Here is a 17,246-nt window from a genome sequence, read left to right as displayed (position 1 = left end):
CAGGCAGGCAGGCCAAGGCAGTGCGGCAGATGTGTGAAAACATGTTCGTGACATAAGATAGTTCTCCTTCCTGAGAGCTGCACACAACCAAAATCTCTCCGTCAAAAAGTGGGTGGAGTGCCTGATGGCTCAGCCAGTCAGAGCACAGACCCAAATGCTCCTTGTGAGTGTGAGGAACCCGGTTCAAATCTCATCCCTGTCTTGTCTCTCCTCTCTCTGCCCTTGGAATCGTGTCTGCATTGACCTCTCTGACATAAAAAGAAATGCCACACACAAAAAAAAACAATGCCACTTCGGCTGAAAGGGCTTTAGAAAATGATACTTTTCGGCAATGTATTTTGTAAAAAAGATAATTGGATTGTCTAAGTGTCTCTAGTACCACGTTATGCACATTTGCCTCCGTTATGAGGTGAAGGAGTGTGTCCATATTACTTGTTCCAGGGCTCTATACTAAGTTGGTCTGCTCCTTTTTCCCCTCTACACTCTCTTGTGTGGTGGTAGAGCAGCTATTTTCGCCAGATGTTCACCCCGGAATAGGGACCCTATAGGGTTGATGTGGTTAAGTGTAGCATTTATACCTGACAGGGGAAATTGCTCCACAGGGAGTGGTAAAGCAAAGTATTGAACCGGATTGATTGAACCGAATTGAAGTGCAGTATTAGGTTTAGTGGGGGATGTCACCGAGGGGGGTTGGATTCCCGCTCACCACCTCCGTGACTGAGTGACTGCTCGGTACGGACGCACTTCATCACAGCTAAGCAGTCCACTGGTTCAATCAATGAGCAGCTATTCAAAAGGAGCTGGCCACATAATAAGTCTTGATTGTAGTGTGTGTGTGTGTGTGTGTGTGGGGGGGGGGTTGCTGAGCTGGCTGAAGGATGGCGGCACTGATCGCATTCCCTTTGTCATCGAACACGATTAGAAACCCACTCATCCTATAACCCACTCGTCCTAAACAATGTCCTGTTGGGGACATCGTTTAGAGGGGACAAAACGAGAGGGTAAAAACAACAGATAGCTCACCTGTCCCTATACCTCGCTACGCTACCCACCATAAACCTGAAGATAATGCAGCGCCTTTATCAACAACCACACACTTGAAATTGGTCTCATAACTCCCCAACAGCGTTCCATCCATCATAGTGATATTACACCTACACAGTCAACAACAGCGGCTCCTGTTCAAGACAGATAGCGCCATGCAATAGAAATGCAATAGAGATGGTGAGTAAACAAGGCATTCTTCTCCCATTGAGCTCTGCTGTTCCCAGGGACCAACATTATGAAACACCCCGTGGCTGCAGCAGCCTAGAGCTACCTGCCTCACAGCAGCACCTCCACTATAGCAACAACACTGATAACAGACAGGTGACTCTCTCTCTCTCTCCCTCTCTCTCTCTCTCTCTCTCTCTCTCTCTCTCTCTCTCTCTCTCTCTCTCTCTGCGTCCCTTGGCAGAGCACTATAGATCACTCTCTCACCACCAGATAGTCTCATCCTAGCCAAGTTCATGCTTTGCTGCCAGTTATCAAATGAATGTAGTAGCTGTGTGAGCTAGTAGATCTGTTATTTTTGGCAAAGAAATGTGGTGTAGAAGGAAAAAAGCGGTCCAAGTACAGGTGCAACTCAGGTCCGCAAGAATAGAGGGATTAAGACACAACTGGCACTTCCAAGTACAGTCATCTCAACAGTGTACATAGCAGATTGCCCTGTGTAGGCTGCACATAACACGTTGTTCCCCCAAAACAAGAGTGCATAAATACATAGCAGGGGTCTTCAACAGGGGGTCCAAGACCCCTCGGGGGTCCTCAGAGTTACTACAGGGGGGCCACCAAATGAGTGTGATAGGAACTTTTTTTTGCATGAACCACTTGAACCCTAGAATTCCTTTTCTGAGGGGAACATTAGTCAAAAATGGCAGATCTACAAGCTCACAACGCCTCGCGAGCAGGCGAGCTTGTAGATCTGCTATTTTGGCAAAGAGGTTTGATGTAGGGGGAACAAGAGCAGATCAAGTACAAGTTTTCTAAGTATTGAGGGGTTTAAGTGGTTAACTGTCTGAAAATATACATTAACGTGAATCCAACACTGATGACAGTGCTGTCAAACAAGTCTATGAAGCTATCTATGAAACCTATGAAAAGGTAACATATCTGCAACATCATTTTATACAATATGTAGTGGGGGGTCCCTGCTTCGATCATCTCTCTCAGCTAAGGGGTCCTTTGGCCTAAAAAGCGTTGAAGACCCCTGAATCATCATGGCATTATAGCGAGAAGTGAACCAACCTTAACCGGGGAGTTCCTGGTGGCCACGGGCAGCTCCCTGACGGCGGTGCCCGGCGGCGAAGACGCCGAGGTCCCGGCGAGATGGTAGCCCTGCAGCGAGCCGCCCTGTCCGGCGGCATGATGCAGCCTGCCTCCGTTACCTCCTCCACCGTTCCCCCGCAGCGGCCGCTGCCTGATGCCGTCCAGCAGGCGGACCAGCAGGATGTTGGCCGGCAGCTCGTCCACGCCGCAGTCCACCACCAGGACGCGGCACTCGGGGCAGCGGAGCTCGTTCCGGGAGCGGAGGATGTTCTCCAGGCAGCGGCGGCAGAAGGTGTGCTGGCACGGCAGCACCTTGGCCGTGGTGTCCAGGCGCTCCAGGCACACGGAGCACTCCAGCAGGTCCAGCAGCGACGACGACTCCATGTCCATGTCTCCGGCGGAGAGGGTGATCATTTCTAAAGGGTTTTAGTTTAGTCTAGCGTCCGTGTCCGTGTGTGGAGAAATGATGTGTCGGTGGAGGAGCGAGAGAACATTCTGGGAGGCGAACGGAACGGAACGAACGGACGGACGCTCCCCAAACAAACCCCGCGGAGCCCCCGACGCGCCGAGCGAGATTATACTCCTGTCCTCCTCCTCTCTGGATGTCTGTTCTCCTCTATTCTATTCTATCACTCCCTCCCTCCTTCCTTCACTCAGATCAGATCCTCCTCTCCCTCTCGCCTCTCCTCTCTCCTGTATGTGTGTGTGTGTGTGTGTGTGTGTGTGTGTGTGTGTGTGTGTGTGTTTTGCTCCTCTCAATCGCTCGCTGCCCTCCTCCCTCCTCCCCTCCTTCCCTCACCGAGATCCTCCTCTCTAGTCTCTTCTGTGTATCTGTTCTCCTCTGTTCTATTCTATTCCTCTCTCTCTCTCTCTCTCTCTCCTCTCGCAGCTGTGTGCAGAATGCGGTGAGGTCACGCTCTCATCAGCCACGCACCGATCATCGGCATTGGCGCACGCGCGTGCGTGCGTTCCGTGCGTCAATGCTGATGATCACACACACACACACACACACACACACACACACACACACACACACACACACACACGCATGCATGCGCACACAGACAGAGACGCACACATGCACACACGCACAAACGCATTCGCACGTGCGCGCGCACGCACGCACGCACACACACACACACACACACACACACACACACACACACACACACACACACACACACACACACACACACTAAACGTTGGGAGGAAGAGGAGAGAGGGAGACTGGTGAGGTGAGAGAGCTAATGCACCGAAACACAACAGCCACACAGTCACAGAGGCATAATGCCACTGTTGCCACAGACTGTCATTTATTACCAGTTTTTCCTCACACCTTCCCACGGTTGTTAAAAAGGAAGAAAGAAAGAAAGAGAGGAAGAGAAAGAGAGGGAGAGAGAGGGCGAGAGAGAGAGAAAGAGAGGGAGAGAGAGAGAGAAAGAGAGGGAGAGAAAGAGAAAGAGAGGGAGAAAGAGAGAAAGAGAGGAGAGGAGCCAAAGCCCTCCTGGCAAATGTGAGGCAGGCGTGTGTGTGTGTGTGTGTGTGTGTGTGTGTGTGTGTGTGTGTGTGTGTGTGTGTGGGGGGGGGGGAGATGGATGGAATAAAGAGAGGAAACGGAGAGAAAGAGTGTCCAGGGAGACAGTGGTGGAAAAGGTACTCAATTTTACTTAAGTAAAAGTATAGACACTAGGAGGAGCCAGATGTAACAGCAGGCCAGCTCGACGTGGGAGTACAGAGAGCTCTGACTGTGATGGACGCTGTTCTGTAATCGCTGTCATCATGAGGAGAGCAGCACCTGCTCCAGATCTAATGTGTTGGATAATAATGGTGCTGATGCTGAGTGGAGTGGCCATAGCCTGCTCTCATAGCGCATATGGCACACACCATTCACAGAAGCTGTGAAATATCAATGTTGTTAATTTTAGTTCAACTCTGAGTGCAAAAATTGACCATTTGACATCATTTGCTGTGTACACTCTCAGAGATACAAATAGATACATTAATAAACACTGAGGATTTTACTGTGTGGGGACTGGGGACGGATACAGGATAGGTGGGCACTATAGGGACATCTGGGCACCTCGATGTAAAATTGTCTATTTTGTGTAATGTAAAAAAAGAAAATATATGAAAAATGGTCTTAAGTCATGTAAAGTATACATGTTGTGAACATGAACGGTATTATCAGACTTAATTTTATCCTTCAACTACTTGTTTATGCCCCAAAATGACTGGATATACAGGTTTTGTAGCAATTTGTTGTAATTGTAGTAATATTAGACCTCAATTGTCGAATGTTTAAGCATGTTCTAATCATGTATACTTGACTTTACTTAAAAACTTTTTTCAAATATTGTATTTATAACATTTTGGACAAAATAGCCAATTTTACATTGAGGTGCCCACCTTTTCATCATGATATGTGTGCATGGGGTTCTCATCTTAAACAAGCTCAGTGCTTAATGAGTCTTCCAGTTTAGTAGACCTTGTATTGTGAATTTGTACTTCCATGTACTGTTATTCTCATGTCTTACTAAATAAAAGTACATCAATCAATCAACCTATCCTGTTACGAGCCAATATACTACAATTACTACCTTAATTGATGACAAGGTGAGCCCAGATAGATCAGTGATCCATAATTGCACTTTTTTCCCCCGTTAAAGAAAGAACAATTGCGTTGTTTTAGAGTATCTGTTGGAAACAGCCTGCATTGGAGCTCAATGACAGCCAACAACACTTTCTCTCCTGTTCCCGTACAACACTACAGTATGACGCATGGTCTATCCCCATGATGGAAGACAGCTGAATAGAAAGCTCATCAATCAGGGGACCAACCGACCAACTGTTGCTTCAGAGACCAGCGTAACCGCCAGTATCTGGGGACATCGATTGTGGTTATCACTACATTGTCTGAACAATCAAACAAGTCTTGTTAGACAGCCTATTTCCCCCCTTTTCTTTTATAGTGCTACATAGTAGTTGATAAACGATCAGGTCGGAAAGAACGGTTTCTGACGACCCCTGCTGGCGAGATACTGTTACGAGCGTTTGGTGTGATTCAAACAAAGTCAGTAATTTTTTGGTCAGACAAATAATCAGTGGTGGGAAAAAGTACTCAAATGTTTTACTTAAGTAAAAGTATCAATACTGCAATGTAGAAGTACTCTGTTACAAGTAAAAGTCCAGAATTCAAAATTTACTTGAGTAAAAGTACAACAGTATTGGTATCAAAATGTACTTAAGGAAGAACTTGATGAACGGTGAGCCATGTAAGTTGGACTACAATTACACATCCTACCTAAAGAAAGGTTTATTCCATACCATAATACCATAAGCAATAAAAGCGTAAAATATGTGATGGTGCCAGTAATAAACTGTATGGTTACTTTAATACTTTTTCATTCCATTTCACTAGGTTGACCTCAGATGAAACCTCCAGTGGTGCCTGCAGTCATCTTGGTTCATGCATCTAGCTAGCTCATCACTACTTTCTGCTCATGCATCCTTCTTCAGAATGTCCACATTATGTTGTTGTGGGATGCCTTTGTGATCAATGCCCATGTGTAGAATCCCACAGCACCAGTTCCTTAGCTGTCAGCTCATTTGGCAGATGTTTAACACGTGACGTCTGCCTTCCTGATAGATGATAATCTTGAGAGTATAACTGACTTTACTTGAGTACATAATGTTGGTTGTAAATATTCAGAACATGCACTTTTGAAAACCTCTGTCATTACAACATAATTCTACATTCTAAAATATCAGCAAGATGGCCATATGAATGATAGCTGTGCTTGTACCTCCAAACATCCATGTATTCTACTAAAATTACCTGATTCTGAAAAATGCTCAAAGGTCAGCAAAGAACGTCAGCAGTTGGGAATTTATTATTAAGGCATTGAATGACCTAAAACCACCATTAGAAAAAAACAATACCCGAAGTATACCCCAGGCCCACTAGGTCCTGTTGGGCATATATTGGCCAATAAATGGTTAATTACGCTAATTATGCGAAGTGCTCAACACTCAACTCTTAGCAACAAAGTTGAATATCATACACTAGGCCTATAGATTACATTTCAATAATAAAAGTAAATAGAAAACAACATTTCTGGGTCCAATACATTTCCAGTAGTCTATTTTGTAATAGAGATGGTCACATATACCCCCCTCTAAAAAAATGTGCTCAATGCTGACAGCTGATCAGCAGGTGAATTCATGAATTCATGAACATTCATGGATGTGTGTGTATGTATAGACAATATTTTGCCCAATGAAAAAAAAACTATATACCACATTTCCCACTTCAGCCAAAAAAAGGCCCTTTGCTGCCAGACTACATTGCATGTAACTGTGTTTATCCTGTATGAGTTCTCTCTCCTGATAGGATGAAATTGGTATCCCAACCTGAAAATGTGTGTTCTGTTTACTAAAGAGCTGGAGAGATGGAGAGACCCCTGTTACTGAAGAAGAATCTAGACTATAGCAATAAACACTCTAGCAATAATTGCAGAATAGAGATATTGAACACTTATTTTAACCAAAAATATTCACCTATACAGTACACACATTTTAGGAACAGGCAGCCATTCCTCAACACTCAACATCTCACAGAGTCTGGAAATCTCTGCCAGTACTTGATGTACAGTGTGCTTTGAGACAGGTGTGCTGAGGGACACTGTGCTGTGAAATAAGTCCAGGTGTGCCTTGGGACTTTGTGACAACCAAACATTATATATATATATATTGCATATGAGTGAGTAGGGATGTCCAATATTATCCGCCGATATTAGCATAAAAATGTAATATCGGAAAATATCTGTATTGCTTGTTTTTTTATTTTATTTTATTTATCTATTTTATATTATTTTTAAATTACAGGAGTTATTACTGTATGGTGTGTGTGATATTAAATGTTAGTTTACCATAATCACAGTAATCCTTTTGCAGAGAAATGAGACAGACTCCAGTCACTTTCAAATTAGAGCACTGCAGAGGGCAGGTGTGTGTGTGTCTGTGTCCAGCTGACGCTCGTTGACGCTCGTTAATGTTATAGGCATCAAAGTAATTATGCTTCTGCACTGTCAAATAGGCCAACATCGAATCTAAGATTAGTGGGACTCATTCAAATGACCACCAGTGAGACCCGAGACTCACTTTATTGAAAACCTAACAACATCACTGTATTATATTAGATGTATTAGATTGTTTTTGAATACAGGTGTGCCTTGAGATTTGACTTGACTTGCCCGTTGGTGTGGCTTGAGCAGAAAAAGTTTGAAATACAACTGCATCGTGGCCTTTATGTTTCTTTCCTACATCATCATAGCTTTGGTATTGTGCATCACTGTGCACCTCTCTGGATGTACAGTGTGAGATTGGCATGCCCTGCCTGCATACACACCGGTGCACCCATTTCTACACTCTCAGAGTTAATCGAACACTCAGGATTGTACTACGCATTTATCTATACAAGACCATTGCTTCTGCATGTTTATTGCTTGTCAACTCATAACATCACAAAACTTGGCACAATGGTTTACGGCCACAGGAACTGTTTCTGGTGAATGTCCCCCGGTGGCAGAAGTGAATCAGTCAGAGGGGCTTTCACTGCACTCATTGCAGCAGTATATGATTTAAAAGTGACAGAGCTGGTCTCTGTTGGTGAGTTAAACCAGATTAGGAGGGATATTGACTCAATAAGGAGCTGTCTGTGCTTCGTTTACTCGAGATTTATATGGACTCTTGCTATTGCCTTTTGAGATTTTCCACATTGGGATTGTGGACTGCACTATTATCTTTTATGAGATTTTGGATTGTGTTTTGCTCTGTTCATTGTCACATTTTGTCCATTTGGAATGTTGTTTTGATGCTGTCGTTCGCTTGGCCAGAGATGTTCTGTCGTAGCAGAACAAACATGGTTAACCACTTGAGGCCTAAAAAAAATAGACGATTTACAAGCTTGCAGATCAGCTATTCTCAGCACTAACTATAGGGTTTATGTGGCTCAGGGTTCATTGAGGGGCTCCAAATGGACCCTTACATTTCTGTAGCTCTGAGAGAGTTGTACACGCAGTATATCAAGACAACTGCCGACACACTGGAGGTAATACAGGACCCTAATGTATCCAAAGTAATTGCATGTGTTGTCTCTCAGCTGTGACTGCAGGCTTTGACCACCTGTCCAGACCTGCCTGGTTCTCACGTTCAGCTCCACAACACAGGGGGGAAGGAGAGAGAACGATGCAGCCCCCCTGCAGCTGCCAGAGGGCTACGCAGCGATAAAGAGGAATGTGTGTGTGTGTGTGTGTGTGTGTGTGTGTGTGTGTGTGTGTGTGTGTGTGTGTGTGTGTGTGTGTGTGTGTGTGTGTGTGTGTGTGTGTGTGGGTGTGTGTGTGTCTGTGTGTGTGTGTGTGTGTGTGTGTGTGTGTGTGTGGGTGGGTGTGTTTGGGTGTGTGTGTGTGGATCTATTGACGCCTTCCTGGTTGAGGGGTGGTGCATATATCTACCACCCACGAAGAAAAACAGAGGGCTCAGCGCAAAGGTAGAGCTTGAGAGAGAGACAGAGAGACAGAGAGAGAGAGAGAATCAACCAGCAATGTTTGTGTATTTAAAGTTCAGAGATGTTATGGTCACTTATTATATCACATTTCAGATGATAGCCTAATTCTGTAGATGGAGAGAGGGATATTATCGGATAAACAAACAAATACAGAGGAATGTCTTGGACCGAGACAAGAGTCTCGCTCTCGATCCCAATTGGAGTTTGTGTGGCTGAACCCAGACAGACTGTGAACAGCAGTGGCATCATCATCGCCCCTGACTCTCTGACACTGCAGGTCCACAGGCTAGAGAACTGCCATCTTTAATCTGCCTACTTGTATCCACAAGGCTACAAACTATTTGCTCTGTTCAATCACTAAATTGTGTGTGTGTGTGTGTGTGTGTGTGTGTGTGTGTGTGTGTGTGTGTGTGTGTGTGTGTGTGTGTGTGTGTGTGTGTGTGTGTGTGTGTGTGGCTTTGGATGCCTTGCTGAAACAGCCCACGAGCACTGGCAATAGGCCCAAGCTCCTGATCTGTCTCGCTCTCTCTCCCCCCCACGCATTCTTTATGACTGGTATGTGTCATCCGTTTAATGCTATTCTCCACAGTCAAACAAGACTGAGTTAGAAGGTGACTACGGGGGAGAAGGGAACAAGAACTCGCTGTCAGATGAAAATCATCACAATCCGTTTCAACACTACAGAACTGGTGTTCTCTCTGTGCAAAGATCTCCATTGGAAGCACTGCAGGCAATCACGGCAAAACCAACATCCATAAGAAGTTACTTATCTTTTTAAAGAAAAACTTGGCAGGCTGGTTAGGATAGGAGAGGCTGCCTGGTGTTACTGCTGGAGGCAGGAGTTGTTGGTTAGACTCTCGCTACTGACACCGCAACCAACAGCCCACCAACACTACCGACAAGCAGTGGGATGCCTCAGGGTATAGAGTACAGAGTACAGCAACTTGCAATGGGCCTGGTCTACAAGATACACTACACTTCAAACACAAAGACACCCATGCACCTGACCTGTCAACTACTTCATAAACGTTTTAGACGTCCACAAACACAACACCAGAGGGAGCTCCATAAATCACGTTCAACCCAGACTTGGCTCAAACAAGGGGTTGAATTTGTTCTACTGCAAAGCCACCAAAATTTGGAATGCCCTACCAACAGTCCTAAAAAGTGTGAATTCTTAGTCTCCTTTAAAACCGCTCTTAGTGAGCACTTACTGTACAGGTGGCTGCAATTCGGAACTGGCCCCTGTAAAAAAGAATCAGGCCTATCACCAGAAATGCCATGACTGTACTTTTTTACTACACGTTTCTATGAAGTTTTTGCATAGTAATGTATATTTGTCTGTCACTAAATGTTTCGATTAATTGAATACACATGGACCACAATGGAAACAAGCCATAGTGCTTTCTTGGATTCAATCCTTTTAGCATTGTAATTGTATTAAACTGTACTTTCTGTGATTTTTTTTGCAAACTGTTAAAAAAGTATTCAATCAATCAATCAGAACCACAATTCCCCTGAGCAAGAGTGTACGGTAAAATCCTAAGTGTTAATTTAACTCAGAAAGTGTACAAATGTTACCAATCAATAACCAATCAATATGACCTTTAACCACTTTAACCCTATATACTGTAGGCTACTTCATTGACTGGAGTCACTCAGGGCTCTATTACTTGGTCCCTTTTGAAAATAGGCGAACATTTTTAACTAAAATCTTTGCTTCTGGGGGTCCCTGGCACAAAACATTTTCAAATGGTGGTCCGTGGCCAAATGCATATCATTTTAGGGGTCCTTTGCATGAAAAAGGTTGAAAACCACTGGCTTAAATGAACTCTCAGGGATTTTATTCAGTGTATTTCAAGTATCCGTACAGGATTGGGCACCGCTAAAACGTGGAGTTTACATGACTCACTGCGCTGTTGCATACGATACAGTCATACAGTTTGTCTACGACCTTGTAATTATAAATCATACATGAGTGCCTACTTTTCAAGATGCCATACAGTAGCTGCAAATTGAACAATCTGCCCCCCGGAACGCGTTTTAAAAGGTCTGATTCATGTATTATGGAGGTGATCAAACATGATGAATACATAATGTGTGTCCTCATGGTGTTCTCTGTGGTGACGGTCTATATAAGGCTACCTATACCATACACCTCTCTCCCATCCACCAATGTCCTTCGTTCACGCAAAAGTAGGTTAGCTGACACGGCAGTCACCATGGTAACCAGCTCTTTGCTCCTCTGTTGAGTAGTTAGAGGACACACACTCACACAAATGTGTGTGTGTGCGCGCTCTTAGAGTTAATGTGCATGAGGAGCACTGTAAGTGTGTGTGTGTGTGTGTGTGTGTGTGTGTGTGTGTGTGTGTGTGTGTGTGTGTGTGTGTGTGTGTGTGTGTGTGTGTGTGTGTGTGTGTGTGTGTGTGTGTGTGTGTGTGTGTGTGTGTGTGTGTGTGTGTGTGTGTTGTTGTTGTTTTAGGCTTGATGTACTGTAGTCTGAACATTGTTTTAGTTTCATTGACGCTGAATGAAAGAAAAATCAATTCATGTGGATGTCCTAATCCACATGGGAACAGGGCTCTCTGACTTAATGTGGATCTCAGATTTAATGTGAACGACTATGACATCATCGTATGGGATATGTATCTATGACATATGATTCCATATTTGGGCAAGAATTCAGCTTGATCCAAGTCCCACTGATTTCTATTATAAAATTAAAGTTCAATATTTCAAAAAGTACCAAACAATATGTGAAAAAGAACGTGTGGAGGTACTTCTTTGGCCTATTGGCAGTGTGAACAAGACATTTGGTGACAATCGGGACACACAAACCGACCCTCTTATAGATGCAATAGCCACACCGTAAAAACATTCACAAGGGTGACCAGCAGCAGTAGGGCAGTTATTTCAAACTTTTGCCTACATTACAATTAATGAACGATAATTAAAAAGGAATAGCTGATCTACAAGCCATTGTAAAACAAAGTATAATACTTTTCTCCCAAAGTTAGTTGTTATGTCAATTAATTCCTCCCCACACATTTCTATGTTGTCACTGCTGTTGTATCCTACTGTCTCACCTGCCAGTGAGGAGCCCCCACCAGGAGGACGTAGGGCCTTCGTCCCACTCCTCCCGCCCAACACTCCCCGCTGACAGGTGCCGCCTGCTGCCGCCTGCTGCCGATTAAGTGGTTAATCAGCTTGATTAATTTAGTCGACTATAACAAATCTATATATATTTTTGTGTCGAAAACACAAAAAACCTGCTTCTCGATTATTCGATTAACCTATATGAGCTAGATTAAGTCTGCATGGTTCAAAATGCCAGTTTTTATATATTTTCAGTTAATTGCCCAGCCCTAATCAGCACTCAGCAGACTTGTTTTGGTACTCGGTCCCCTCTGCGCACAGAAATGTGGGATTCAGTATGGACTGGATCCCACCATACACTGTCTTCCTCTCAGCTTTTCAGTGTTACTTTAACTCTTAACAGTGTACAAAATGGAACCAAAAGGACCCAAGGGTCTATTTTGTTCCATTTGTACACTCTCAGAACTATACAGGCCCATAAGGGTCCATTTGGTTCCATTCGTCTCTCAGAGTTAAATCAACACTGAGGACTTTACTGTGTACTGCTGTCTCAGTAAAAAAAATAGTCATTTGTTAAAAGAAAATCAATTTTCGTTCATGCATATACAAACGCATTGAGACATTGTTCTCCGTACAACAGCACACTTCACATTATGCAAGTGGAATCCTCTGCCTGCACAAGCTCTCAGCTGCTTTGATGCAGTATTGAGGACTGTTAAAATGTGGTTTAATAGCTGCCAGTATGACTAACATCCCAAAAATGGCAAATGCCATTCCAGGACACCACAAAAGCAATTGCCATTTTGGAGATAACTGACTCTCTCCACTTTAGCAGCTAATGCTGAATTTGTGTTGAACATAAGACAATCCCGAAGCGGTTTATAATTTAGTTGCTGAATAGGCTGCATCATTGATCAAGACTATAGTCCGTAATTGAGACTTCATAGTCGATTCAGTTTATTGATCAGAAGGATATATCAGCATACATCTCATGTACGCTGATGGTGTAACAAACAACGATGCAGTTTGTGAGCACAGTATATCAGTGTACACTAGTACAGCACATAGCAGCAACATTTCATAAATAGTGCATCTATATGGGATGCAAAAATAAATAAATGACAATTCTAAATCTACATTAAAAAGGAGTGCAGAAAAATCGAATGCTTGACTTGACTTCTAAACTTGAAACTGCTAAACAACAATGAAACAAGGCCATAGCCTAAATTGATACATAGGCTGAAGACCTACACACTCTCAGAAAACCTGCCACAAACATCACCCGACAAGCCCTGAATTGACCCTGAATTGACCCTGGGGTCAACTAACCGAATGAAGTGGGGACCTTGGCCTCTGCTCCCTGAAGGAGCAAAGGGCATAGATTTCCAATCCACTACTGCGTTGAACCAAAGTGCTGTACACTCAGTGAAATCTTTTATCAAATAAGACTAAAAACAGATTAAAACTATAAAAATAGGGTAAGAACACAAGAAAAATAGAAACGCAGCAAAAACACACAGTTTAGACACATGTGACTTTCATAAACTTAACAACACTCAGTCTGGGTTGAAAGCCAATGAGTACAAGTGAGTTTTCAAACAGGATTTAAAAACAAGCAATTGGTTTGAGGCTGTAATCCTAACATGGAGGGGAAGGTTGTTCCACAGTTTGGTGGCTACAGCGAAGAACGATCAACCCCCCTGGTCTTCAGCCTTGTTTTGGGGACTACAAGAAGTGACTGGTTATTAGACCTCAAAGACCTTGTGGGGGTATTGACACACGTAAAAGCACCGCTATCTATTTAGTACAGAATTCTATAACTGTCTATTCTGTTGGTCTGGAGAACATGTTGAGAGAGTGAAACCTATGATCTGAATAGTCACACATTGTGTTATGGGGCTATAACTTCTTGCTGGTGAAATAAGAGTGAAATAAAACTGTTCCTCGTTTAGCTGGGGACCCTCAAGGACCCTTGGGGGTCCCCGGACCCTACCCTGAGAACCACTGCCATAGCCAATAAAACACTTGGGCCCTTGGCCCCATCAAAGCTACCTTTGATTGGATGATTATGTGTTTTTCATGCTGTACCATCTTGCAAATAAATAGGTGTTAATAGGCCCCTCTGATGTGTGTTATTCCCTGGGTGTGGATGTTTTTGTCCGGTCTTTGGCAGGGTGATCACTCTGTCATCCTGCTGTTTTGATGGTTGTTGTTTTTTTTTGTCTCAGCAGGGCTCTCCGCCTCTCCTATCCTCTATTTTATCTTGTCTAATCTCATCCATTTCTTCTCATCCTCTCTTGCTGAGTCAAGACGCTATTGGATCGTGATCAGTGGCCCACTGTGTCGGCGCCACAGACTGAGCGGAGAGGGGAAGAGAGAGGGGGGGGGGGGAGAGAGAGAGAGAGAGAGAGAGAGAGAGAGAGAGAGAGAGAGAGAGAGAGAGAGAGATAGAGAGATATAGAGAGAGTAAATAATTACAGGACTTCCTAGGCTTTCAAAGCCCCTCTTTTATCTCGCCCTTCCTGTGGATCAGAGAGACTGAGAGAGAGAGAGAGCATGCAAGGGAGAGAGCAAATGCACAATTTGTTGGTTTTGTATTTTCATACGCTAGTTTTTAGTATGTGACATAATATATGGGATGCAATGTGCACAGCTGTCTTTACACATTTCTTTATTCTATTTGAGTATAAATATATTTCTTTGTTTTTATTGTTTTGTTTCACACTTGCTTTGGCAATGTAAACGTATATGTTTCCAATGCCAATAAAAGCCCTATGAATATGATTTAATTGAGAGAGAAAGAGGGGAAAAAGAGAGAGAGAGAGAGAGAGGGAGAGAGAGAGAGAGAGTGTGATGGAGAAGTAAAGTTCCGAACTTCCAAGGCTCGGTCGGTCCAACTTATAAATAGGGTGCGAATGGGCGCGCACACACACACACACACACACACACACACACACAGGCAGGCAGGCAGGCAGGCAGGCAGGCAGGCAGGCAGGCAGGCAGGCACGCACGCACGCACACACACACACACACACACACACACACACACACACACACACACACACACACACACACACACACACACGGCACACAATTCAATTCAATTCAATTCAAAGGGCTTTATTGGCATGAGAAAACATACGTTTACATTGCCAAAGCAGAAAGCACAATACAACAATACAGCAATACAATCAAAACAAAAAATCATCTTCAATAGATCAATTTCTATGTACCAAGATCACTGGGTGCAGGTATAGTGCAGGAATATACACAATGATTTGTCTTTAGGGTGGTTGTGTTCCGTTTGATATCCTTCTCCTATCACAGCAACTCACGAATCTTGCTGCTGTGTTTGCACATTGTTGTACTTCGCCCAGCAGATATGGGAGTTTTTTGTCATTGGTCATGTTTTCAAAATCTCTGTGTGTGGTTGTAATCTGTGGGAGGTATGTGTCTCTGATGTCTTGGTACAATGGACAGACGGTTAGGAAGTGTAGCTCGGTTTCCACTTCATTTTGTGTGCAGTGAGTGCATAGTCTGTCTTCTCTCGGGATACAGGTCTGCCTGTGACGACCTTTCTCGATCGCAAGACTGTGCTCACTGAGTCTGTACCTAGTTAAGATTTTTCTTTGTTTTGGGTCGGTCACGGTGCTCAGGTATTCTGCCACTGCGTATTCTCTGTTTAGGGCCAGATAGCATTCTAGTTTACTCTGCTTTTGTGTTGCTTCTTTCCAATGTGTCAGGTAGTTTTCCTTTTGCTGTTTTATAATTTGGTTTAGTCCAATGGGTTTTCTATCTCGTGGCTCTGTTTGTGGTTGTGCCCGGAGTTCCAGGGCCAGCTGGCTGAGGGGGCATCTCTCTAGAGTTTCGCTGTGTGTGAGTGCCTTGTTATGGAGTGCATCTAGGTCGCTTTCTTTTAGGTGGTTGTAGAACTTAAGTGCTCTCTTTTTTATTTTGATTATGAGTGGGTATCGTCCTAATTCTGCCCTGCATGCATTATTTGGTGTTTTTCGCTGGGTACGGAGAATGGATTTGCAGAATTCTGTGTGTAGGGTCTCGGTTTGGTGTTTATCCCATTTTTCAAGGTCATGGTTTGCTAATGGTCCCCAGAACTCACAACCATAGAGGGAAATTGGTTCTATCACACAGTCCAGTATTTTAAGCCAGGTTTTAATTGGGATGTCTATTTTGATGTTTCTTTTGATAGCCACGGCACAGCACGCACACACACACACACACACACACACACACACACACACGCACACACACACACACACACACACACACACACACACACACACACACACACACACACACACACACACGTCACACACACACACACACACACACACACACACACACACACACACACACACACACACACACACACACACACACACACACACACACACACACACACACTGCTTAAATATAATATCATATATCATATCAGATCATATTCTTAAAATGATCTAAAACCATGAGGCAGCTTGCATGGGGAGCTTTTCATCATACCTACCCATAACTATTAAACTTTTTCTCAGTTAACCTACAGCTGAGCAGTTGAGGTAATTTACAGAACCATGCAATTAAAGGCCATGTTATCACCTGTGTGAATGCTTGCATGCTGTGAGTACAGTACATTTGCATACCCATCCAGCAGTGGTGTAAAGTAACTAAGTACATTTACTCAAGTACTGTACTTAAGTACAATTTCGAGGTATTTTTTACTTTACTGGAGTATTGCCAAATTTCAATACTTTTACTTTTACTCCATCCACTACAATTATTTGAAAACTTTTTGTAGATTCATTTTATTATTACTAAACTTAACCAGGCACGCACGCACCACGCACACACGCACACGCACGCACGCACGCACGCGCGCGCGCGCGCGCACGCACGCACACACACACACACACACACACACACACACACACACACACACACACACACACACACACACACACACACACACACACACACACACACACACACACACACACACACACACACACACACACACACACACACACACACAGACCCAGGGTGCGCTTGGCCTGTTTTTGCTGCAACGCCTGGGTGTTTTTGACCACTGGACGCTAGATGGCGCACGTGAGTCGTCTTGAGCCTCGTAGTAATTGGGCCCCTCAGTGAGTCAGCCTCTACCTGAACACGTTAATTTGTATCTCTTTCACAGGGCGGAGAAACTTCGCACTTTTTTCTTGTCTCGAGGAGGAGCCTGGCGCTGACACGCTCCCTTCGACATGTACAAAGT

At 44.0% G+C, this 17,246-nt stretch overlaps 1 protein-coding gene across 2 annotated transcripts in view; it reads right to left on the bottom strand.

Moving 5' to 3' along the window:
• Positions 1 to 2,964, bottom strand: part of LOC308105641 (E3 ubiquitin-protein ligase SH3RF3-like) — a 153,077-nt gene extending 150,113 nt beyond the window's left edge. For both annotated transcript variants that reach the window (XM_080456496.1, XM_080456497.1), the window contains exon 1: positions 2,287 to 2,964. In XM_080456496.1, coding sequence (XP_080312622.1) covers positions 2,287 to 2,721 — 435 coding nt within the window. In that variant the 5' untranslated portion in view covers positions 2,722 to 2,964. The remainder of the gene's footprint in view (positions 1 to 2,286) is intronic.
• Positions 2,965 to 17,246: the final 14,282 nt, after the last annotated feature.

Source organism: Gymnoscopelus braueri (genome assembly GCF_963280865.1).
Source record: "Gymnoscopelus braueri genome assembly, chromosome: 18".
Classification (NCBI taxonomy): Eukaryota; Metazoa; Chordata; class Actinopteri; order Myctophiformes; family Myctophidae; genus Gymnoscopelus; species Gymnoscopelus braueri.
This window is presented reverse-complemented; position numbering and strand designations above follow the sequence as displayed.